General features: G+C 32.1%; 2 protein-coding genes across 2 annotated transcripts; one reads left to right on the plus strand and one right to left on the minus strand.

The window, feature by feature from the left end:
* The first annotated feature begins 5,940 nt into the window (after positions 1-5,940).
* LOC100257419 (BTB/POZ domain-containing protein At5g17580) lies at positions 5,941-9,403 on the plus strand. The gene is made up of 3 exons (XM_002266787.5): positions 5,941-6,161; positions 6,353-6,425; positions 7,244-9,403. Exons 1-3 carry the CDS (start codon positions 6,103-6,105, stop codon positions 8,855-8,857), a joined length of 1,746 nt encoding a protein of 581 aa, XP_002266823.2. The 5' UTR covers positions 5,941-6,102; the 3' UTR covers positions 8,858-9,403.
* A 4,627-nt stretch (positions 9,404-14,030) lies between these two features.
* LOC100262545 (transcription factor MYC2) lies at positions 14,031-15,989 on the minus strand. The gene has a single exon (XM_002266739.4). The coding sequence runs from the start codon at positions 15,690-15,692 to the stop codon at positions 14,199-14,201; it is 1,494 nt and encodes a 497-aa protein (XP_002266775.1). The 5' UTR covers positions 15,693-15,989; the 3' UTR covers positions 14,031-14,198.
* Between the last annotated feature and the right edge of the window lie 7,408 nt (positions 15,990-23,397).

Genomic DNA, 23,397 nt, shown 5'->3' on the forward strand with positions numbered 1-23,397 from the left:
CACCATGTCGGCATCAGCATGTTGCCATGTGCCATGAGATGGATTGCAAGCAACTGCATGCACATGAGAAGTCAAACCAGAAATGCCGCAGCGGATATGAATCTTCTCATCCAAAACTATGGAATCTTCAATGTCAGGCACGATGTTAGGGTCTTGAGGAGGTGGCGCATACCCATATGCCTCGTATATTTGAGCATACCCAGAATATCCACCATTGAAACCAGTGCAGCAACCATGCAGACTGTATTCTCCCTGCAAGTCAGATCCGAAAACCATTGGCAGCAACAGAAGAAACTCCCAAGCATTCAAACTGGAAGTATGGATACTAACGTCCAATCTGCCTTCAACAATATGCTATAGGTTGCGTTCTTTGTGCTTCATCATTAAACTTGTTCTCAGCCGTGGGTGACAAACTAGTTGGACTGCTCACAAGCCCAAATACAAGACCAGGTAGCCTCTTACTGCAGCCTGTATTATAGCTGCTGCAACGTCCATGCGGGATGAATTAGATCTTCGTGGAGCCTTGAAGCTTCGACAGCAACGGAGAGGGACCATGTCTAAAGACTTGATGATAAAAGTATAAGTGAAGGCATATTCTTGGAGCTTCTCAAATCTCCCTGACTTGGAGGAATGCCCAGCAGCTAGTTCCACCATCAATAACATTGAAAACAAGGAAGCCTTGGAGACCAGTACAATAGTCAGCCAGTTTTTGGATCTGGTCCGAGCATAGAATGAGAAACTTTGATGGGCAATCTGAGTTTTCATAGGACTGTTACTGTTGAATCTCTGCAGCTAAGCAAGATCTTGGGGAGAAACACATATAGGTTTGGGATTTTTCTCCTTGTAAAAATGCTTAAGTTCAGAAAGGTCCTTCAGTTCTTAAGGGGGAGATGTTCATAAAAATCCTGGATATCAGGGCTTCTAGTGCTTCTGGAGTCTGATTAGTGGCCTCTTCCATGGGTTAGGGGTGAACCTTCTGGCTGTTACTCTCGCGGAGTTGAGTTTCTTTCACTCCAGTGGGTAGCATAGCTACTTCCAATGAAAGGGGAGTAGCTCAATGGGCTTCCAGTTCAGCATAACCTACAACAATTGAACACCACCGACCTGTTGCATCCATCTTATTGCAACAGCAGATCATTTGCCTGACACCAGGGGTGAAGGTATAAGCAAAGCATGCTCACGGGTCTGACCATCCTTGGAAATACCAGTTTCAAAACCACCAGTGGTAAGAATCAATGATAAGCCCAATCAGCCTGCGAGGCGCCAGTGATCATGTTCTTGAAGAAGTCAGGATGTCCAGGAGCATCAATGACAGTGCAGTAACATTTAGTGGTCTCAAACTTCCATGAAGTATGCCAATCTCAAACCAACCTCAAATGTCCGTCAATCTGTTATTTTCCGAACACAGGGTGGTCAGATTTGCCAAATTTCCTAACTCCTTTGGTGCCTCACCAGTTACATCATTACCTTTTGACATGAGTGCTCAGAATCCCAATTTTGAGGAGCTTCTGATGGTCCAAAAACACGTGGAATCTTCAGTCTCTGACCACTGGAGGGAGTGAAGAAACTGCGAGGAACAGCTTGCTAAGGGAATGGAAACCGAGATGCTGTACTTGACACCACCAATTTATTTATATCAGAAAAGTTGGTGACCACTGGCAGCCAAGGGGGTAGAATGACTTATCAAACTTGAAGGTCTTGAAGTTTCAAAGTCAAACTGGAAGTGGGCCTAGGAAGTTCATGAAGCTCATTTAATTTGGGCTCCCTCATAGATCCTATTCCAGCGTTTCATTGATCCCAAGACCATCTTGGGCTGTATGAAGATTGAAACTTAGGAAATTGTGTCTGTTAAAAAAAATTGCTCGGTGGGTGGGATCTCTGCATAAGCTGAAACTGAGTTTCAACCCCATGACCAGCTGCCCTCATCTCCGAACAATTGAGACTAGTCATGGATTTGGGCATGAGTTTGAAAACCAGAGAGCATCGTCCGTACACATTACCCTGCCCATTTGCTCATCTCTGTTTAGTGTAGGACATATTACCCTACATATTGCTCATCTCAGTTCAGTGTAGCGCAGGACCAACATAGCCAACAGTTGCCTGGTAGAGTGCAAGTCTAGGGTAAACTATGACTTCTTGGGAAACAAGATCCTCATCCACAAGAACCCGATAACCATGAAAGTCCCTTACATATAAGCTTGCTTTATGATGGGAGATAACAGAACGATGAGGAGAAACAGGCCTCAATACGCCTTTCACATCAGTCATTATAGCCAAATATTGAAGTCGAGCCTGCAACCCATCAAATCTGGAAGTCACCTGAAGCCCAACACGTTTGCCACTACGTCACAGAACTGTTACTTCTTCTCGTTTTCACAAAGATTCCCACCATCTCTGTTTCAGCCGTTTATCCAAGACAACCCAGTTTGTTTGAACACTCTGGACTTCAGCTGCCACTACTCCACATCGTGAGCCAGAGACAATTTTTATCCTCACATTTATCATATCAGGGTCATAAACATCATGGAGTTGAAGCATCATTTGGGTGCATGTATCTGTAATAACATCCTTCTGCTCTGAGCTGATTCCTGAATGAAACCTCCTCTGACCAGTGGTACAATCACTACTAAATCTTGGAAAACCCCATAGTTTTTTACCACGGTCGTGAGGAGGGATGACCACCAGAAGCATAATGCAATCCCCGGGCTGAACAACGTGAGCCAAAGCCCACACGAGAGCCCATCTTGGGATTTCCCTTAAAGCCTTAACAGCAACAACAACAACTTTATTAGCCACATTTGAGCACTTCTGCTTCCCATGCTTCCAAATGAGGACTGCTAGCAGGTATTCTGATAGCTGAAAGCCCCACAGGAGTTGGCTAGCTGAGGATAACACCCTGAGTCTTGATTGATAGCGGACCACGTTCAAAGACTTCTTTTAAGACCCATTCAGGTGAAGAAAAATCCCCTGTCTCAGGAAACACACTCCACAAAACCATCTTCTGGTCCCAAGCTTTAGGAACTATGCCCATATGAAACCAAAAGCTCAGGCTGGACCAAAACCCTTCTCCTTGGGGGTATGAATGGCCATTGAGAACAGAATATGAACAGCAAGGGAGCAAGCACAAAAACAGAGCATCCAAATGAACTTAAGAAAACAATTACATGATCCTCTTCTTATGTTGAAGTCAGTAGGTTCATGTATAGGTGGGAAAATAAGTGGAAATAGGACCCAAAGACATGACTCAGACACCCAATGGAGAGATAAAAAAAAAAGGAATCGGATCACTCTTAAATCAATTTTTCATGAAGAACAAGGCACAAATTATTATAACACCTACACAACAATGTCAAGAAAATCTACTACAACAAGTATGTGGTCCAGAAAACGCACCTGAGAGGCTCCCCTTCCAGCTGAAATGAGCAAGGAGACTGCTGTGTTTCTCCTTTTTCTTCAACTAAGCAATGCCCTCTAAAATATCTCTCTCTAAGCTCCCCAAAAACTCACCTCCCTGCTCCCACTCCATCTCTCTCTCGCAAGCTAAAACCATCACCTCAAAAATCATCTCTCCTCCCTCAAATGCACCCCAGGTTCTTGCAGCTTCTACCCGTCACCCCCTCTCTCCCTCATAAGCTCCTCCTCACAGAAAAATCTGCCCTCCCTGCTCTGAAAATATCTCTAACGGCTTGCTCTCAGACCACCCTCCTGCAGCCCCAGGTACCGTCCCCACTACCATGCAGCTGGCAGCCCAAAAGCACCTTCTCCCAGCTAAGGCCCCCCTCAACAATATCTCCAGGCAGCCTGCTAAAAAAAAACACCACCTCCTGCCAAAGGTTCTTTTGCACCAATCAGCACCTACCTCCTCTAACAGAAAAAAATACGTGCCTCACTACTGCCAGAATATCCCCATGCAACGTGTCAATCCCTGATTTCTTACTTCTAGGATCACTCCTCTCATGCCACCCTCTCATACCAGCTGCCAAAAAGCTCCTCAAAGTGGTGAAAATATGCCCTGAAAATACCCTAGACCAAAATGAGGGTCTACAATAACCTAAATATAAAACAGTTGACATTATTTTTTATCTTTTAATATTTTAAATTTAATAATTTTGCATCTCAAAAAGGTTAAAATAAGAAGGTTTTGTTTTTTTTAACTTTTTACTTAAAGTAATTTGTTTTTAGGCTTTAAGTTGCTTATTTTTTATGACTTATTATAAATTTTTTATTGAATAAAAAAATAAAATATTTTTAGTTTTTTTTTAAATAGCAAAAATAATATATCGATTTTTTTTTTACTTTTTAATACTTAATATAATAAAATATTATAAAAAAAACAATCTAATAGTTAACACTATTAAATATTAAAGTTATATTTAAAAGTATTTTTTTAAAACACTACTAAACGAACTTTTTTTTAATTGATTAAAAATACTTTAAACCAAATAATAAAGCTAATTTTATGTTTTTAGGTTCATATTTTGGTCTTGTATTGTTAGGAATTACTTTAGTAACAATTTTTTTTTTAATTAGTAATAGGTTTTAGAAAGTGATTATCGTTCAACTCAATTTCTGGATGGTAGTTGTAGAAAATAAATAAAAGCTAATTTTCCAAATGAACCTTTTTAATTGAGATCATTAACTATAAAATATATATAAAAAACATCAATAAATATGTTTACCTGAATTAAAAAATAATATACAACAAAAAAATTTTCTTTAAAATAAAAGAAAAATAATTAAATTTTAAATAGTATAATAATTTATATAATTAAATATTAACTTATATATATATATATATCAAAACAAAGGAAATTATTTAATTTTTTTTTTAGCATCAGCCATTACATAGTTTCATATCAATTTAACAACCTATTTTACCAAATACTTAAATTTTACTTTTAAAACTCGCAATAATTTTAAAATTTATCAAACTCTCAACCATTTTTCATCAATTATTTTTCATTCTTCTTTAGAACAAATTGTAAATATTTTCCTCTTCCCAACTAGTTTGCCAACAAAAAAGTATTTAAACTAGGTTTGAAGCAAGTTCCAACATCTTTTGTATATTTTTTTTAATCCATTCACTAATATTATGTTTATTCCACATGAAGTTTACGACTTATTATTTATACAACTCTTGACAAATAAAAATAGTTAAAACACATTTAGAAATACTTTAGAATTGATTTAAAAGTGAAAACATTTAAAAAAAAGTGAAAGAAATTTTTTTTTAAAAAAGAAAAACCTTTATATGGGTCCTAAGGTATAATGTTAGATGACTGTGAGTGCGTTTAGAGGTAGTTTTCGATATTCGGAGGTACAATATCGTTGTTTTTAAATGTTTGGAGGTATAAGATCAGATGTCCTTAAAAGTATTTAGAGGTGTTGAATGCTCGATCCCTCCTTTTTAAACTCAAAAAAGAGAAAAAAAAAATTAAAATACCAAAAGAAAGAAAAGGTAAAAATGCACTTTTAGCATTGTTAAAGATGATTATTTATTTATATATCATTAAAAAAATATAATTTTCTTCAAAAATTTTATAAAAAAATTATAATCCTAAATGGATGTAAAGAGAAATGAGGTGGATGCAATACATAATTTTTCTTTTTTATTTAAAATAAAATGATTGGGTGTGAAAGATTTGCATGAAAATATTTAATACGAACCTTTCTAATATTTTTATAATAAAAGATTTTTATTAAAAAGGGAATTTAAATTTTGATGGGAGGCAATTATATAATTTGAGAGAATTCTAGGAGGAGTCATTGTAATTTTCCATAACTACAAGGATGTGTAAAAAAACAAATGATAAGTTTGTTAGGATTTGATGTAAACACAACATTTTTCTTTCAATTTTTCTTTGAAATGTTTGTTTGAGTTCAGGGAGTTGGCTAGAAAAAGGCAAAAAAAAGAAGAAAAAAAAAAGGCAAAATCCCCTCTTCTTCTTCTTCTTCTTTTTCTTTTGTGTTGTTGTTCTTTTGGTTTTTCTTTCTAAGTGTTTGGATACTAAGAAATCTGTTATGTTGCAGAAGTTTACAGTGTGAAGAGAAAGGCTGACCTGGTCAAAGGCATATTGTTACTCTGAAGAGATTCAGAAAAAGATGGCTTTGATCAGGAAAAAGTCTGAATCATCCGCTTCTTCTTCTTCTTCTTCTTCTTGGTAAATCTCTATCTCTTTCCTACCCACATACAATGCCATAACTATTATTTTAATATCTGTAAAGAAATAATTGAAGGAATTTCTCTTTAACCTTTTATTTTTCACTACATAATAATCTTTGGCTAAATTTAGAAATGGGTTTTTTTTTTTTCTAAAAAAAAAATTTTTTAATCTGGGTGTTGGCATTTCAGGTTGAACATGAGTACATATCCATCAGGTGAGGTGCAGATCCATGTACGTGGCATTCCATTTGTTCTAAACAGAGTAAGAAAGAAAAAAACCATATCATTAGCATTATCTTTCATGTGTATTCTTTCCCCTTTTAGATTGTTTTTTCAAAACCCTTAAAGCTGCCTTCCATGCACGAGAACAAAAGTTAAAAGAGTGCAAAAGTTAAAAGAGTGCAAAATCGAAGCATAATATGAGAAAAAAAAAAAATTAAAATCCTTTGATAAATATTTTTAGGGATTTAATAAATTCAAATTATTTTCAATTCAAAATTTATGAAATGTGTTTTGAAGTTAGAACAATAGAAGAATAGTTTTCTCAATCAATCATTTTAGAAAGTTTTTTCTCCCTTAAAAAACTCAACAAAACATTTCAAAATATCTTAGGAATCAAAACTTGTTTTTAAATTAAAGAACAAAAAATAATTTTTAAAAATAAGTTTCAGAAAATATAATCAAATAGGTCTATGATTTTTATTTTTATTTTTATTTTAAATTGATGACAACAATTTTGACTTATTTTTTAAAAATTATTTGGACAGAAGAAGGATGAAACAATATTAAGAATTTTTAAAAATAGTTCATTATTTTTAAAAACAGAAAACTGTTTTTAAATCATAAGTAGAAATAATCTCTCAAATTTTAATTGTTTTGAAAAATATATTTTCTAAGTTGAAAAGCCGTTTTCTTAATAACAATATACCAACAAATTCTAAGATTTTAACAGAATGGAGACTCTAACATGGCACCAGATAGGGTGAGTATAGGAACTAGGGCTATGCGTTTATGGAATGCCCTTAATTGTGTAGGAATCGAATGCTATCTGTTTGACAATGGTCATCGATGGCTGTACAGGAGCTTCTGGCCTTAAGGTCCTCCAGAGTGGCTGCATTACTCAAAGAGAATCCTTGTCAAGATCTCTCGTATGTCCTACGCGACATCCCAGCTGACCCAGAAACGTTTGAGCTTGTAGTAAGATTCTGCCGTGGCTTTGAGCTCAACCTGTCCACTGACAACATTGTTCCCCTTTGTTGCCTTGCCCACTACCTGGGGATGACGGAAAGCCATAGTGTTGATAACCTGTTGAAGAAAGCTCTTACCCTCTTTGGGGAGAGGGTACTCCCGAGTTGGAATGAATCTGTCAAGGCTCTCCGAGCATCAGAAAAAGTTGCTAAGCAAGCTATGCATCTTGGTTTGGTTGATGCCTGTTTGGAGTCCATCATTGGGAAGGCGCTGGCCGATCCTCACCTTCTTGGGCAGCCGATCAGGCCTTGGACGAGTGGTGTTGATATTGAGGATGATGAGGATTATAAGCCAAATGTGCGGAGGAGGCTCTTTGTTATTGACTGGGAATCGGAGAGTCTGTCGACATTGTCTCTCCGCCTCTACACGCCTATCATTGATGCAATGGTGAAGCACAAAGTCCCGTCACAGTATGTGGCCGCCTCGCTTTGTGAGTATGTGAAGAAGTGGGGCTTCTCGGGCAATACAGGAGGGGGAGAGACGTCAATCTACAAGAGGAACGCTCAGAGGGAGGTCATTGAAGCGGTGGAGAGGCTTTTGCCTCGTGAAAGAGGGCTTGTTCCATGCTCATTATTGTCTGAAATGCTCCGCTTTTCTGTTTCCTTGGAAGCTAGCTCCGACTGCAAAAATGGGCTTGAGATCAGGATCGGGACGCAGCTCGATCAGGCCACCGTCGAAGACCTCCTGATACCTTCTCAAGGTTATGCCAAGGAAACTCAATACGACACCGAGTGTGTGAGGAGGATTCTGAAGAACTTCTACAGAAATAACACTAGCCTAGACATTCCAGGAATCATCAAAGTATCAGAGCTTATGGAAGAGTTCTTAGTGGAGGTTGCAAGCGATATAGACTTGAGGATAAGCACGTTCGTGTCACTAGCAGAGATGGCAGCAGTTACATCACGAGGAACCCGACGAAGCTCCGATGGAATGTACAGAGCCATTGACATCTACTTGGACAAGCACAAGCACCTCACGGAGGCTGAGCGGGAGGAGGCGTGCCAAATGCTGGATTACCAGAGGATGTCCCCAGAAGCGCTTGAGCATGCGGCTCGTAACGAAAGGCTGCCACTCAGGGTGGTTGTGCAGGTGCTGTTTGTTGGGCAGCTACAGCTGCGGGAAACCATCACGAGGAAGGCTGAGGCGGAGGAGGAGGAGGAGGAGGATGAGGAGGAGGAGGAGGAGGAGGGAGGGGGAGTTGAATTGGGTTGCAGTGAAGGAGGAGGAGTGAGGAGGGAGATGGAGAAGATGGGTAGCAAGGTGATGGAGCTGGAGAGAGAATGCCATGTAATGAGGAAGGAGATAGAGAAGGGGAAGAGTATAGGAGGGAAGCAAATGAAGGGAGGAGTTAGCATGTGGAAGACAATGAAGAGGAAGTTTGGGTGCATTAGTAGTAAGCATAATTCTAGCTGCCAAGTCAACAAAAAAAGGGCCCATCCAATATAGTTTTTATTTACTTCTTAGCTTTTGTAGCTCCCTTGATTGATTGGCTTTTCCATCAACATTCTAACAAATAAATCTCAACCATTTTGTCTTTTCGTCTCCACTGATGAATTCTTTGTTTTGGGGTCAGTCACAATTTTATGGTTCTTTCACACATTTATGTCATTAGATTGTTTTGTTGGGTTCAGAGGTTGCACTTTCCTTGTTTGTCATTCCTCTTGCTTTCTTAAACTCAGCCCAGATATAGTGCAGTAAATTTTGTTAGGATCATGACAATATGGTTTCTTGACAAACCATATTTGCTCATCCTTCCTGTACCAGACCATCATCTGCTGCATGTTTAGGCAGTCCTGTTCTTGGTTACTTGGCTGCTGGTACGTTGATTCGGCCTTATGGTCTCTCCATTCTTTGTCATGTACATGAGACCGACCAAAGCGATTGCAGAATTTGGAGCTGTTTCCTTGCCATCTAACATTGTTCTTGAGGTGGACTCTATAAATCTTTATTTTGATATTCTTCACAAATGAATAGAATTAAAATTGAACCTTCTGTCTGCCTTGCAGCTGTCTGTTGAATGACTTCCTTGGCTTTCAAAATCATACTTGCAAAATTTGAAAAGAGCGAGAGAAGTTGTGAATGGGACTCAAGCTTGAAGTTTAAGCCCAAGCCTGGGACGAAGTTCAAGCCCGAGCCTAATCTAAAGCCCATGACAAACGAATTAGAGGATCAAATAATATTTTTCTCCTGTAAATTTCCTCTGGGCGGATGTGGATATTGATATTTTATAATCTATTCATAGGATATGTATATGAATGTTTGTGATGATTTGTAAGATAGCAAATTTCCCATTTGCCTCTTGATCAGGAAGAAAATGACACAGCACCACGCATATTTCATGGCTTATAGGATCACAAGATGACAAAATATTACTCAAGTTGCTTCTTGGGTTTTCCATGGGGGCTGGCAAAAACAATGGAGGGCAGAGGATAAGATGGAACGTGTCTGGATTAAGTGGCCCAATACCCATAAGTCATTTTCATTTTCATTTTCATTTTCATATTCATTCCTTCACCATCATGTGTGGAACTTTAGGCAAGAAGTTTCCAACCGGTTTCACAGTGTGTAAAAGGTGTGCAACATGCCACAGAATTCTTCACGTAATAATTGCACATGCTCTGATTCTCTGATTGGGGGTGTTCATGGCTGAATCAAGGGTATGTGGTAACATGTTGGGAGAGAAACAGTGCCGCTCTCCCTAGCCCTATCCCTATCCCTAGGATGGATAAATATTCTAGGATAAATCCAAATATATGTAACATCAAATACCATAAAGCATCCATCTATTTGAAAACGTTTTATTTTTTATTTTTAAAAATTGTTTTACTTTTAAGAATATAATCTTCTTTGAAATCTCGATTCAGATACGATAAAAAAGAAAAAGAATAATTAAAGAAAAAGGAATCAGATAAAGAATTGTGTTTCGATTAGATTTGAAATTAAGTAAACGTGATTCTTCATGCTTATCTGATAAAAGGAAAACGAAAAAAAGATGATGAACCCAATTTACAATAAGATTTAGAGTCTGTTTGGTAGTGATTCTAGTGGAAGTGTTTTTATTTGAAGTGTTTTCTGATATAGTATTTATCTGAAAAATACTTTTATGATAATAAGAAAAAATGATCGTAAAGTGTTTTTGATAATATATTGTATAAATATAAAAACACTTTTAATATTAATAAATTATCAAAAAGGACATACAATTTTAATTAAAAAAAATGGTATGATAAACAAAAAAAACTTTTTATTAATGAAAAAACATCTAAATCACTAAAAAAATAACATTAAATAAAAGATAATTTTAAAATTAAAACAATATATGATTACCTATTAATTTCTATAAATAAAAAAAAAAAGACTTTTCTAATTAAAAATAATAATTTTTTTATCACTATACTAAAATTTTAAAAAATATTTACAAAAAACATCTAAATGAATCAATAAATAAAAACATTGAATAAAAGATAATTTTAAAAGTAAAACAATATATGACCACCTATTAATTTCTAAAAAAAAAAAAGATTTTTCTAATTAATTTATCACTGGGGGCATTTTTGGAATATTTCAAAAAAATTGAAGTGTTTTTTTTAAAAAAACATCTGTTAAGTGATTCTCTAAAAATCACTTCAAGTGTTTTTCCAGATTTTAAAAAGTGTTTTTTAAAATTTGTCAAACACTTTATTTTCATCCCAAATAAGGGTAGAAACATTTAAAAGTGTTTTTAAGGGTAGAAACACTTTTAAAAATCACTGCCAAACGGGCTCTTAGAACTTGTTTGGAAATGATTTTAAGAAACGTTTCTAACTTTTCTAATATTTGAAAAAACGTTTCTAATATTTTTATTATTTGAAACCAACTTTTTTGATAAAAAAAAAGTTAAAAACATTTTTTTACATCATTACCAAACACACTATTAAAATGCATTTGAGAGAGTATTTCTACTCAAAGTATTTTTAATAAAAGTGTTTTCTAAAAAGTAATTTTATGACTCACCTGTAAAGAGTTTATCTAAAAAAAATTATAAGTCACAAGTGATTTTTTTATATTTTTAAAAATATTTTCTAAAATTTGCCAAGGCCTAACTTTTTTTAAAAAAATATTTTTTAGGCTAAAAGCACCTCATAAAATCTGTGTCAAATGGACCCTTAAAATTAAATAAAAGTGTTTCTTCATATCTCCTTAGTTACTAAAATATTTTACAAAAAATTAAATATATTTTCTAAATTAATTTTCAAAAAATCAATCTCATTTCAAAATTTATCAAACATGTTTTTTTTTCAATTTAAAAATCTATTTGATTAAATTAATTTTCAAAAAAAAAAATCAATCTCATTTCAAAATTTATCAAATATGTTTTAAAAATCCATTAATTACATTTTAAAGAATAAAAATTTATTTTAAAAATAAGGTCTTGCTATAATACTGAATTAATACTTTTTCGAAATATCATATCATTTACGACTTATCATGTATACACATCTTATTAGTTTATGCTCAATTTGTTTTATACCTTATTTTTATCAATTTTATTTATTTATATCTTATTCTCATTTATTTATTTATAGGTGACCGAAGGTTGAAAATTTCATTATTGAGTTTTGATATATAGTCGAGATTGCCAGTCATCCATACCCTACAAACCCATACACTCGTGGCATTTTTCATATCTGTTCCCATATTTGTGGCTATCATCAGACAACAATAATTATGACCCCTGAAGATCTATTTATAATTTTTCTACTTACTTTTTTCTTTTTTTCTTTTTTTCAGTGAGGCTAATTTAGTCAAAAGTAGCCAGACATTTACAACTTTCCTTTTGCTGTCTGCCTGTCTCGTTCTGAAATTTCAGGACCTAGCCCAAACACAATTCCTAGCGATTAATTGGAATTGAGCCTGAAAAAGTTTTCCCGAGAAAATGAGTCAAAGAAGTAAAATCACTGTTCATATGACTGCCAAAAGTAGCTTAAAGGTATCATGGAATTATGCCAATGCTTTCATCACTGAAAGCACTACTACTAAAAAGAATCCAGATTTAATTAATTTTTAGGGACCCATAATGCTGCCATAATTATATCTTCCTGACTCCCACAAATTTTAATTTTAAAAATTACAAACATACTGCATGATTTGATCTTCATTGATCCAAATGGGCCAATGGTAAGCAAAAAGGTCAACATTGCATATAAATTAAAAATAGGAAAATAATAATAATAATAATAAGAATAAGAATAAGAATGAAGTATCTGCTGTCTAACACGTGACTAATTCTTAACACCTACAAATTTATTTATTTTTAATTTTTTTTATTAATAGTGGGTTTCCTTCTCACAAGTCACATCTCATCATTTAATTTAATTTACTTTTTAAAATAAAGTTTGTCATCGGTTTTCATTTGAAAATCTTTATCATCTTTTGTAACCCACGTGATCAAATGTTATATTCTTTTTAAGTATAGTTATATGATTAGTTAAAAAAACAAAATTAATAACTTACGAAGTTTTTGTATAAAAGTAATCTTTAAAATAGAAAATATGATATGCACATTCACGAATATTTATTAGGAATGATAATAAAAAATATTTTTTTTTATCATTTGTCTTTGTTGAGATGAATTTGAAATTTAAATAAATAGATTAAAAATTGATTTAAAAAATAAATTCTTATTTTTAATATATATAAAATAATGATAAAAATAAAATACTTTTCAATAAAATAAATTATAAAAAATTATAATAGTTTAATTATCTATAAATAAATTATTTGAATGTAATTTAAAATTTTTAAAAGTAATTTAAAAAAATTAAAATTTTTCACATCCACCCACCTTACCCTCATTTAAGTTTTCTATTGGAAAATGATAAAACTTATTTTGAATAAGTGGAATGGATAAGGGATAAGGAATAAGGATAGGACTTATCTCATTACCATCCCTAATATTTATTATTTATCAAAAATATTACTTTTGAAATATTTTTATATTCAAGCTAGGTGATGATGTTTTTTTATTTTATTTTTTATTTTTATTTTAAGTACGGGTAGAATTATAATTTCAGATATTTATTTTAATTCAAAAATAAAAATAATATAAAAATGGTGGGTAGTGAAAAGGGAGACGTGGGGGCTTAACTTTAAGTACAATCACTTTATTTTATTATTGCTTGGTGAAAAAAGTGGAGAGGGAAACACATGAGAGTTTGATTGGGTAAGGCTCTACAGGTGATAAAATTACGCAAAAGCCCTTAAATAAATTAAATGAATAATAAGGACAAATAAACATTTTGCACGTGGTTATATTTACAAGTGCGTGGGTCCAAAGATTCCCATGTCCCAAACAACCCCCACCCCACTTTCCATTGCGTCCACAAAAGAAGAGACACTATTGGATATTTTAGACCCAGAACAAAATCACATCCACACCTTCATCATAACATATAGTACACATTAACACGTGCTAATTACATTAAAAATATATTTTTATATATTATACATTATTATATATACAAAATTGGACCAACTCAACATTAGGAATTGCAAGAAACTAACAACAAAAATGTAAAATTTATATATATATATATATATATATATATAGAGAGAGAGAGAGAGAGAGAGAGAGAGTGTGTACCAGTTATTATTATTATTATTATTTTTGGGTATTTGAAAATAGGTTGATGGCTATGGATGTCACGCAGACGGATATTTTAGTTTTGGTAATTACATGAAAATTAGAAAATAGATTAAGAAAAATTTGGGAAAAAAGTGGTCTGAAAGTGAATAATGAATGGAAAATCTACTGATCGAGTAGAGGGAGAAGGGCAGATTTCAAGGCGTCTTCGTTCCTGAATCTGTCAGGAAGTCTGACAACGACGTCTTGAAGCATGAGGTCATTGATGGAGGACATACTGGCATGGTGGACCTGGAATTCAAGGTCACGAAGGGCACCCATGAGCCTGGCCGATGGGTGGTTGTGGTTGTCGGATTGGACTCTGATCATGGCGTCTGGACCCACGATCTTGATCTCCACTTCCAGCGCAACCCCGCCACCGGTGGCGGAGCTTGGGGGTGGTGGGGGTGGTGGTGGTGTTGGCCCGGTTTGGTCGACGGAAGTGGTGGTGCTTTGGTTGTCTGTGGTGTCCGCCATTTCCAGCTTTACTTTCTTGGATTCCTTGTGAACTTGTGACTCCAATTCGTCGACTTTAGCTTTCAGCTCATTGATGTACGACACTGCGTCCGCTAGCAAGGATGCTTTGTCCATCCTTGACACGTTCGGGACCACCGCCCGCAGGGCGTAGAAGCGGTGGTTCAGCTTCTCCCGCCGCTGCCGTTCCGCCTCCACGTGGTTGAGGGGGGCGTCCCGGCCGAGCCTCGGCTTTCTTCCTCGCTTTTTGGGGACTCTCTTTTCGACCGTGACGGCAACTAGTGGGCAGTCGGAATCGGAATGCTCTGATTCTAAGCATAAAGATTGACACCCATTAACTATTCCTTCTTTCTTAGCATTTCCCATGGGTTTTTTGTCCTGTCTAGTTCCCTCCTCCTCTTGTATGCCACTGATGATCCCGATGTCCGCAAACGAGAAGTGGATGGGGGCGGAGGGAGGGGAGTGTTTGGAGACTAAGCCAATGAAATGGTCAGACCCGAACAACGACTTGGCCTGTTGCACCAACCCCCAGTTTTCCCTGATCACATCAGAAGATCCCAATTCAAGGACCCCGTTTCCAGTTGGTATACACACAAAAGTGTCGATTCCATGGATTTGAGCTTCTTTAGCCCTTTCACAGTTGTAGAACATCAGCTCCTGAGCACCAGTCAACCACACCAAAGACCCTGAGCTCAAGGCTTTCCCCGGAACCCCATCGCCCGCCGAGAAGCACCGTGTCAGCGACATGACATAGAACCACTCCACGTCTGTGACATCTCCATCCATCAGCCCGTCCATGTCCGGGTTCTCTGTGATGAGAGCTTGAATCCCCTTGATTGCCTTCTTCCTGGTGAAGAGCCCTGCTCTGGACTGATCACCTCTGAGCCCCAACTGCCTGGGAACCATCCCTTTACCCCCCTGGAAATGCCCATCTCCCCAAGCTAGAAAAATCCTCCCATTATCATCATTGCACGTCTGCCAGAATATGGCATAAGCCCACCACTCTGCCTGGCTTTGCACTATGAACTGAAGCCTCTCCTGAAGGCTGGGCTGAGCCTGAGCCTGAGCCTGAGCCTGAGCCTGCTCCTGAGGCATCACAAGAAGAGAAGCAGCTGAAGATTGGGGTATAATACTAATCTCTTCCATCCTTAATTAAAACAATTGTCTGCAGAATTTGAAGATTCAAGAAGATAAAACCCAAGAACTAGAAAGAATGAGAAAAAAAAGGTGGTATTGTTGTTGTGTGGTTGGTGTTGGTGGGGCATTGAGGGTGCAAAAAAATTCGTTTATAGGGGGAGTCACAAAATGGCACCACAAGCACGTGAAGATAAAAAGAATGACCAATAACACTGATGGGTGAAGGGATGTGGGGTAGTCTCTCTTACATGAAATGAAAGAATGCGACTTGGTTACATGTGCCACTGCTTGCAGCAACAAAATATTTATTACATTATTCAAATATTGCTCTTTTTTTTTTCTACAGTCTCTCCCCTCTTGATGGCTTTTTCCGTGCAATCATTCAATCATTTGTTACCCTACTCTTGTTGGCATGTCACCTCCCTTCTCTCGTCCACCTATTTCTCTACCCCCCTCCTTTTTTCACCACATCAATTGATCATCTCATAGATCATATATCCTCTAATTCCTATCTGATTTGTGCTTTAAAAATATAAAACTTATTTTGTATGAGAACCCTCCGCTATTAAATTTGTCTTTACATAGCGCTGGCGAATACTATTTATATATTGTATTTTATCGTATAAATAAAGATCAATCGATATGTGCAAACAAATTTCACAATTCACCAAATATGTATTTTAACCCTTGGTTTCTTTATTATAATTCTATGTTGAAGCACAACACTTCCATATCATGACTATTAAAATTCATTATTTAATTTGTCCTTTTTAATGTGATTATCTCGTTTAAAAATAAACTTATCATTGATTGTAATAATTCACCTTAAATTTGTTTTTTTCGTGTATCGACACATTGTATCTTATTAAAGAAGCAATTTAACTTTATTATACTTTTTTGTATGTTGACATTATACTATATTTGCAACAACCAAAGGATGTGTGGACAAGTTTCAAAACTTACCAAAAAACATTAATGCATTGTGTCTTCTAATGTGATTGCATCTTTTAAAAAATAAATTTATCTATGATTGTAACATTTTATTCTTAAATTTGTTTTTTTTTTTTCCATATATTGTTGAGTTTTGTGATCTATTATACAATTTTAGAGTACATATTCAATCTTATTGAAGAAGCAATAAAGGTTTTTTTTTTTTTTTTGTACTTTAATATTGACATTACATTAATACCTTTAAAGAATTTGGCGACAAATTTCGAAACCAACCAAAAAATATTGATGTATTATATCTTTTAGGAGAAGCAATATAGTTTTTTTGTTACTTTCTATAACATTGACGTCACATTGGTATTTTTAATCAAACATATAGACAAATTTCATGGTCGATAAAAAATATAATCTATACATTATGTCTTATGGAAGAAGTAAGATATCTTTATTATGCTTTTCCTAATATTGACAATGCAATAATATCTATCGCGATACAGATCTTAACAAGATACAAATTTTGACAAATTTCACAACTAACAACTATTGCACCATGATATATTGTTTACTTGTACCATGGAATGATTTTAGACTTGTATTAATTATTAGCGTATATTGTTGACAAAGGCATGAAACACACATCATTGTAGGTCATAGAGGTGAACTCCATTTCTTAAATTTGAAGGTTATGATGGCCATGATGGGGATTGGTTAAGAATTATTATGTTGGTTAAAGATTCTAGCTTTCTTTCTAATAAAAACCATCTTTTTTGAACTTTTGCTATGATGCTACAAAACTTGAATTTAACTTCTTAAATGAAAAGAAAATCTTAATTATACCCTTATGTCTTATTTGTACTTTGGTTCTTAAGGTTTTTTTTTTCAATTTTGTCGTTAAATAAGTTAAATTTTTTAATCTTTTAACTTCACCTAAAGCAACGATGTTAGTCTATTTAAGAAAGATTCTAGAAAGATTAGAAGTTGTGTATCTTAATGTTTTAATGTATTATTCTTATAAAAATTAGATATATATTTAATAAAAATTTTAAATTATTTTAAAAATCTAGAGAATCACAATATCAAACTTTGTAGGCACTATTTCTCAAAATTACCTTTTTATTACATAATAATTAATTAAAAAGACTATAGAAAACATTTCTTTTTTTATTAATCTCCTTGATGTTAATTGATTTTTCATTAAAGCTTTCTCATTAAGAGTGTTATTGATTAAAAATATTTTTATAAGAATCTATAGTTAATTATAAAAATCCAAATCATAACTCTTCAAAAATTCTCAAATTTCTTTCTAGTGTCCAATGAAATTAATTTTCATTTAACAAATGATTTAATTTTGATGTAACCCTAAAACAAAAAGGGTTATTTGATTAAAATGGTCATTGAAAACCCAATTTTGAAAATCTAATATTTCATCCTAATTTGGTCACATTTTGACAAAAATACCCTCATGCTTTTCTGGTAAAAATAATCTTTTATTTTAAAACATTTATGTAAATACTTGAAATAATCAAGGGTATTTATGTCAAAAATAATAATTTTCAAGTAAAAACATGAAAGAGATTAAATTTAGGGGTGTTTGGTACGTCGGAATATGAAATGGAAATGAATATTTTGTTTCCATTCCTATTTCTTAGTGGATAGAAATGAATTTGATGATTCAATTTCTAGCATTTGGATGAACTTAAGAATGCAAGATTGAAATGATTATTTGTTTTCATTCCAATGTTTGATAATAATAGGAATGAAAATGAAAAAGAAATAAATTTAAAATAATATCCTTACATATAATTTGAAAAAGAAATAAATTTACAATAATATCCTTACATATAATTTGAAAAAGAAATAAATTTACAATAATATCCTTACATATAATTTAAAATAAATTTTTTTATTTTTAAAAAATAAATTTTGAGAGTTTTTTTGTTATTAAATAATAAGACTAAAAATATATATATACTCAATAAATAAAAAATTAACCATAAAAAATCATATAACCTAATGTACAAATATTCAATTATTATTTTTATTAAAAAATTGAATAATTTGACATGCTTAAGTAGTTATAAAATTAAATTTTACCAATATATATATATATATATATATATATATATATATATATATATATATATATATATATATATATATATATATATATATTAATATTTAAATTCTCAAAGTTAGCAAATGTTTTTCCTATTTCCAAAAGAGGAAATAAAAGAATTCAAATTTCATTCTAATTTTCAACAAGTATCATATTCCGATAAAATCCATAACCTTAAAAAATTTTAAATATTCATTTTTTTTATCAAAATTTTTCTTAATGTCGATTAAGGTTTCATTGATTCAGTTTGGGATAATCACTTATTGCAGAGAAGTGGATGATGAATGAGTTTCTAGCTTTGTAAAGAAGATAAACATGAGGCTTGAAGAATGAGAAGTGGATGATGAATGAGTTTCTAGCTTTGTAAAGAAGATAAACATGGGGCTTGAAGAATGAGATAAGAGGGTAAATAATAAATTTAGGTTATTTTATATTATCAAATGAGTTTAATGAATCAGAATACCACCTACTTTTGATGAATTCAAATCCGACTTATAAGTTGGATTTGATTTCTACCTGAATAATTTTTTATTTCATTTTGTCTTCTTAACATTTATCCAAACATAAGAATAAGGAAGAAAATGAATGAGATGTCTATTTCCATTCTCTATTCTTGTGTACCAAACACCCCCTTAGATGACAGGCCTATAATTTTTTATTGGCGGTTAAATCGTAAAGGAAATGTAAGCATGACGAAGGCCATTATCGAAGTTTATATAATATTAAGTAGGCAAAGGAAATGTAAGCATGACGAAGGTCATTATCAAAGTTCATATAAAATTAAGTAGGTAAAAAAGATTCAAGTGGTGGGCCAGTATGGATTTAACATTACAAAGTAAATCCATCAAGAAAACGAGGTAAAGGGAGATGTATGATAAAATCCCATGTTTTATTACTATTGTTTAAAATATATATCCTAAGGTCAGCCTCTTAAACCAATTCAAGATTCCAAGCAATTGGACAAGAAATTCTACTACTTGCCTAACCTGTGATTTTAGTTGAGAAAATGAAATTTCTTTTTAATAGGATTTTAACACTAACTTACCATATGTAGTTGGTTGTGCAGATGGTACCTCAGTCATTGCAACCTTTTACAATTAACCATAATTAATATGTAAGTTATTTATGATAAAAGAGAAAGTCAGAGCCTCTTTTCCTCTCTGATTTAGGAATAATTTTTTTGTATTTAAAGAAACCTCTTTTTAATAATGATGTTATGCTTGATGTTTAATTTTATGACATTATATAGGATCTATTAATGTCTCCCTTCTCATTATGATTATTTGAGACTTTTTATTGATGATTACTTGGGTTGTTTTTACCAAGATAATGATATTATTTTAGAAATCTCATGATGTTATATGATTGATTGATTGATTATATATGTATATCTCTTGCCTCGTATCTTTATCTTGTCAATTACTACTTGTTCTCTATGTTATTTATATTAATTATATTATTTTTTACTACTTTTAATATACTATTTAAAGTTCTTAAATTTGCATACATATTTTCTAAAATCAAAAGCAACATATATTAAGGGAGAGCATTTTAATAATTTTAGTTTTGTCATTATTAAAAATGAGAAATTATTTGACATAGGTTTTATTAATCTTAGTTTTGATCAAAATAAGGTATAAAAATAATGATTTTTATTTTTTAAAGTGTGATCTGATAAGAAGATTTTCAAAGAGACAATTACGAAGATATATTAAACCCAGAAGAAATCAAAAAGAAGAAAAAAGAAAACTTAAACGAGAAGATTCATTAAGTTTAATATTTTTTGTAGGATCTTTTTATAAGATTGTTAGTATACTACAATCATAATGTGTTGCATTTTTTATTTATGCATCTAATTTTTTTTAAGTTCATCTAAGTACTAAATTGGTTTTAATTTCTTTATAAATTAGAACAAAATTTGGTTTGAGGAAAACCATAAGTTTTAATTTTGTTAAAACCATTTTAAAAAGATTTCAAAGATTGATTAAGGAATTAATAATCATTATTCCCTTTTCATAATTTGGTTTGAAACTTGCAAAAATTTCATAATGTGTAAAGTATTATTCAATCAACCGATCGAGCTCTTGTATTAAGACAAAATGTAAAAAAAAATTGCATTTTATCTTAATACAACTCAGTCTTATTTTCTTTGTATCCATTTGAACCAAATTTATAACCTAAGATTTTATTCTTATTTACTCGTAAACTTTACAAGGATTGCCAAGCATGGGAGATCAAGAATGGGGTATCTATTAAGAGGATCTCTTGAAATCATAATTTTGGAGATAATTTGGAGAGTTTAACTTTAAAAGTCCTATAGTTATAAAGAATCCTTTAAAAACATAATTTAAGAGTAGAGTTTGAAGGTTTAGGCCGAGAGTCTTAGTAGTGAAACTCTACTTTTAATGTGATTAAAGTTCGAGGAAAGTAGGTATAAGTCAAGTTGCACCGAACTATTATAAAAATATTGTATTTGCATATTATCTTCCTTGATTTTCTATTTATTTCATAAGCAATTACTCTTTTATAGATTTAGTTGTCATCATAACTTGCATTTTTAATTGTTTAAATTTTTAAAAAGTGACAATCATTCAATTCACCCTCTCTTCCTTGGGTAATTACCTTAAGTTTATTAGCACATCATCCTAATATAATTAATTACAAACCAAATCAAAATGAGACAAAATACTATGTCCATAATTTATTATTAAATTTGTGTATATAATAAAAAAAAATTATATATAAAAAAAACTAAACTATATTTTCAATTTCATTTTAAATAAAATATTAAATTAGTATTATTCATTTTGGGAAAAAAAATCAATTATGTTATATATATTACAATATTAATAAAATTCTAATTTGAATGAAAATAACAAACCAATGATAGATTGGACACCTCAATTGCATAGGTGTTGTAATTTGATTGGTTCTTATAAGGACAAACTCCCACTTTTTATTTTTCCAAAAAAAAATATTTAATTCCTCAATTTTTATAAATAATTATTTTCTTTTAAGTACATCAATTTCCAAACTTTTGGGGGAATTAATTAAAAAGATGTTGATTAGAGTTCATAATTCATGATTTTTATTTCATCATCTTTAGGTTTTAAAATATTCATAAAAGACAAAGGAATTTCATTTCAACAAAAAAAAAAAATTTATATCCAATCTACATGATCCAAATTAGGTCACGTTTCACTTGCGTTAGCCAACCTTGATATATTTTTAATGCAAAAATAAAATAATATTTTTGAAAAGATCAAATAAGAGTATTAAAATTATTAAAATATTTTGTAAATTGTAATATTCCTTCTAGATTTGCAAAAAAAAATTAAGATCAAATGTGAATGTTAAAATTATTAAAGTATTTGGTAATATTCTTCCTTAGATTTGCATAAATATTCTTGTGCATGCATGGTATATTAATTTAAATTAAAAGAAGTTTGCACTAACTAATCGGATATTAAACGTGTCTCCATTAAAATAAAACAAAAAATAATGGGTTCTAGTACATGGGTATAAAAATGTCTTATTATTATTATTTGATAAGAAAATATATAGTCAAATATATACCAAAAAATTGGGAAAAAAAAACTATAATGTTGCATTTGAAAATTGGGAAATATAAATTTATGAAACTAAATGAAAATAATTAAAAAAAAAATTGTCTATTCTCAATAGAAATGACAATGGGATGGGTTTGAGACAGGTTACCCGTATTTCGACTTGTCTCATTTATACAAATAATTTTCTTCCCCATCCTAATAAAACAATTAAATGGGGTAGGGCAAGTATGAGAATCTTTTTTTTTTCTTTCTAATTTTAATTATTTTAATATATTAAAAATAAATATATTTTATAATTAATAAAATATTGTAATTTTATAAATTATTTTATTAAAAATAATCATTTTATATGTGTTAAAAATTGAAAAATAAAAAATTAAATTAAATTCAATTATTTTAAAAAAATAATCATAAATATGACTTGAATCTGCTTGGGTTTAAAAAAAGTATCATAAACCTATCTCTAACCCATTTATTTTAAATCTAAATAATTCCACTTAGAGATAAAATAGAACGAGTATCCAAACAAATTTGTCCTATTGTCATCATGACAACAGTTGGATGGTTTGATAAAATAGGTTTTTTTTTTAAAGATATTATCATTTCTGTGTTTAGAAATGGGAAATATTTTTAGAAAAATCATTTTTAGTCACATCAAATCATCACAAGTCTTGACAATAAATAAATAATAATACTATTTTTATCGTTATTAAAAAAAAATTATTATTATTATTGCAAATTTTTCTAAAGGCAAGTTGATATTCATGACCCCCAATTAAGATGACTTATAAGGTTTACCATTGTCTCCTTCTTTGGATAGTATTGGTGTCTTAAATATTTTTAATATAATAAAAGTTATTAAATGAAATACAACAAAGAGTGAACCTCAATACTTTTATTTATATGTTATTAACTTCACATTCAATATCATTTAAACTCCTTAGTTTTATAATCTTATTTTGAGAAGAAAATAATTAACTTCTCTTTTCTAAGGTGGTGTTTGTTTTTTTATTTAATTCTAAATAGAACCTTAATACTTAATAGTATTAAATATTAGGTTGTTTGTTTTTGTAGTATTTTA

Source organism: Vitis vinifera, chromosome 15, assembly GCF_030704535.1.
Source record: "Vitis vinifera cultivar Pinot Noir 40024 chromosome 15, ASM3070453v1".
NCBI lineage: Eukaryota > Viridiplantae > Streptophyta > Magnoliopsida > Vitales > Vitaceae > Vitis > Vitis vinifera.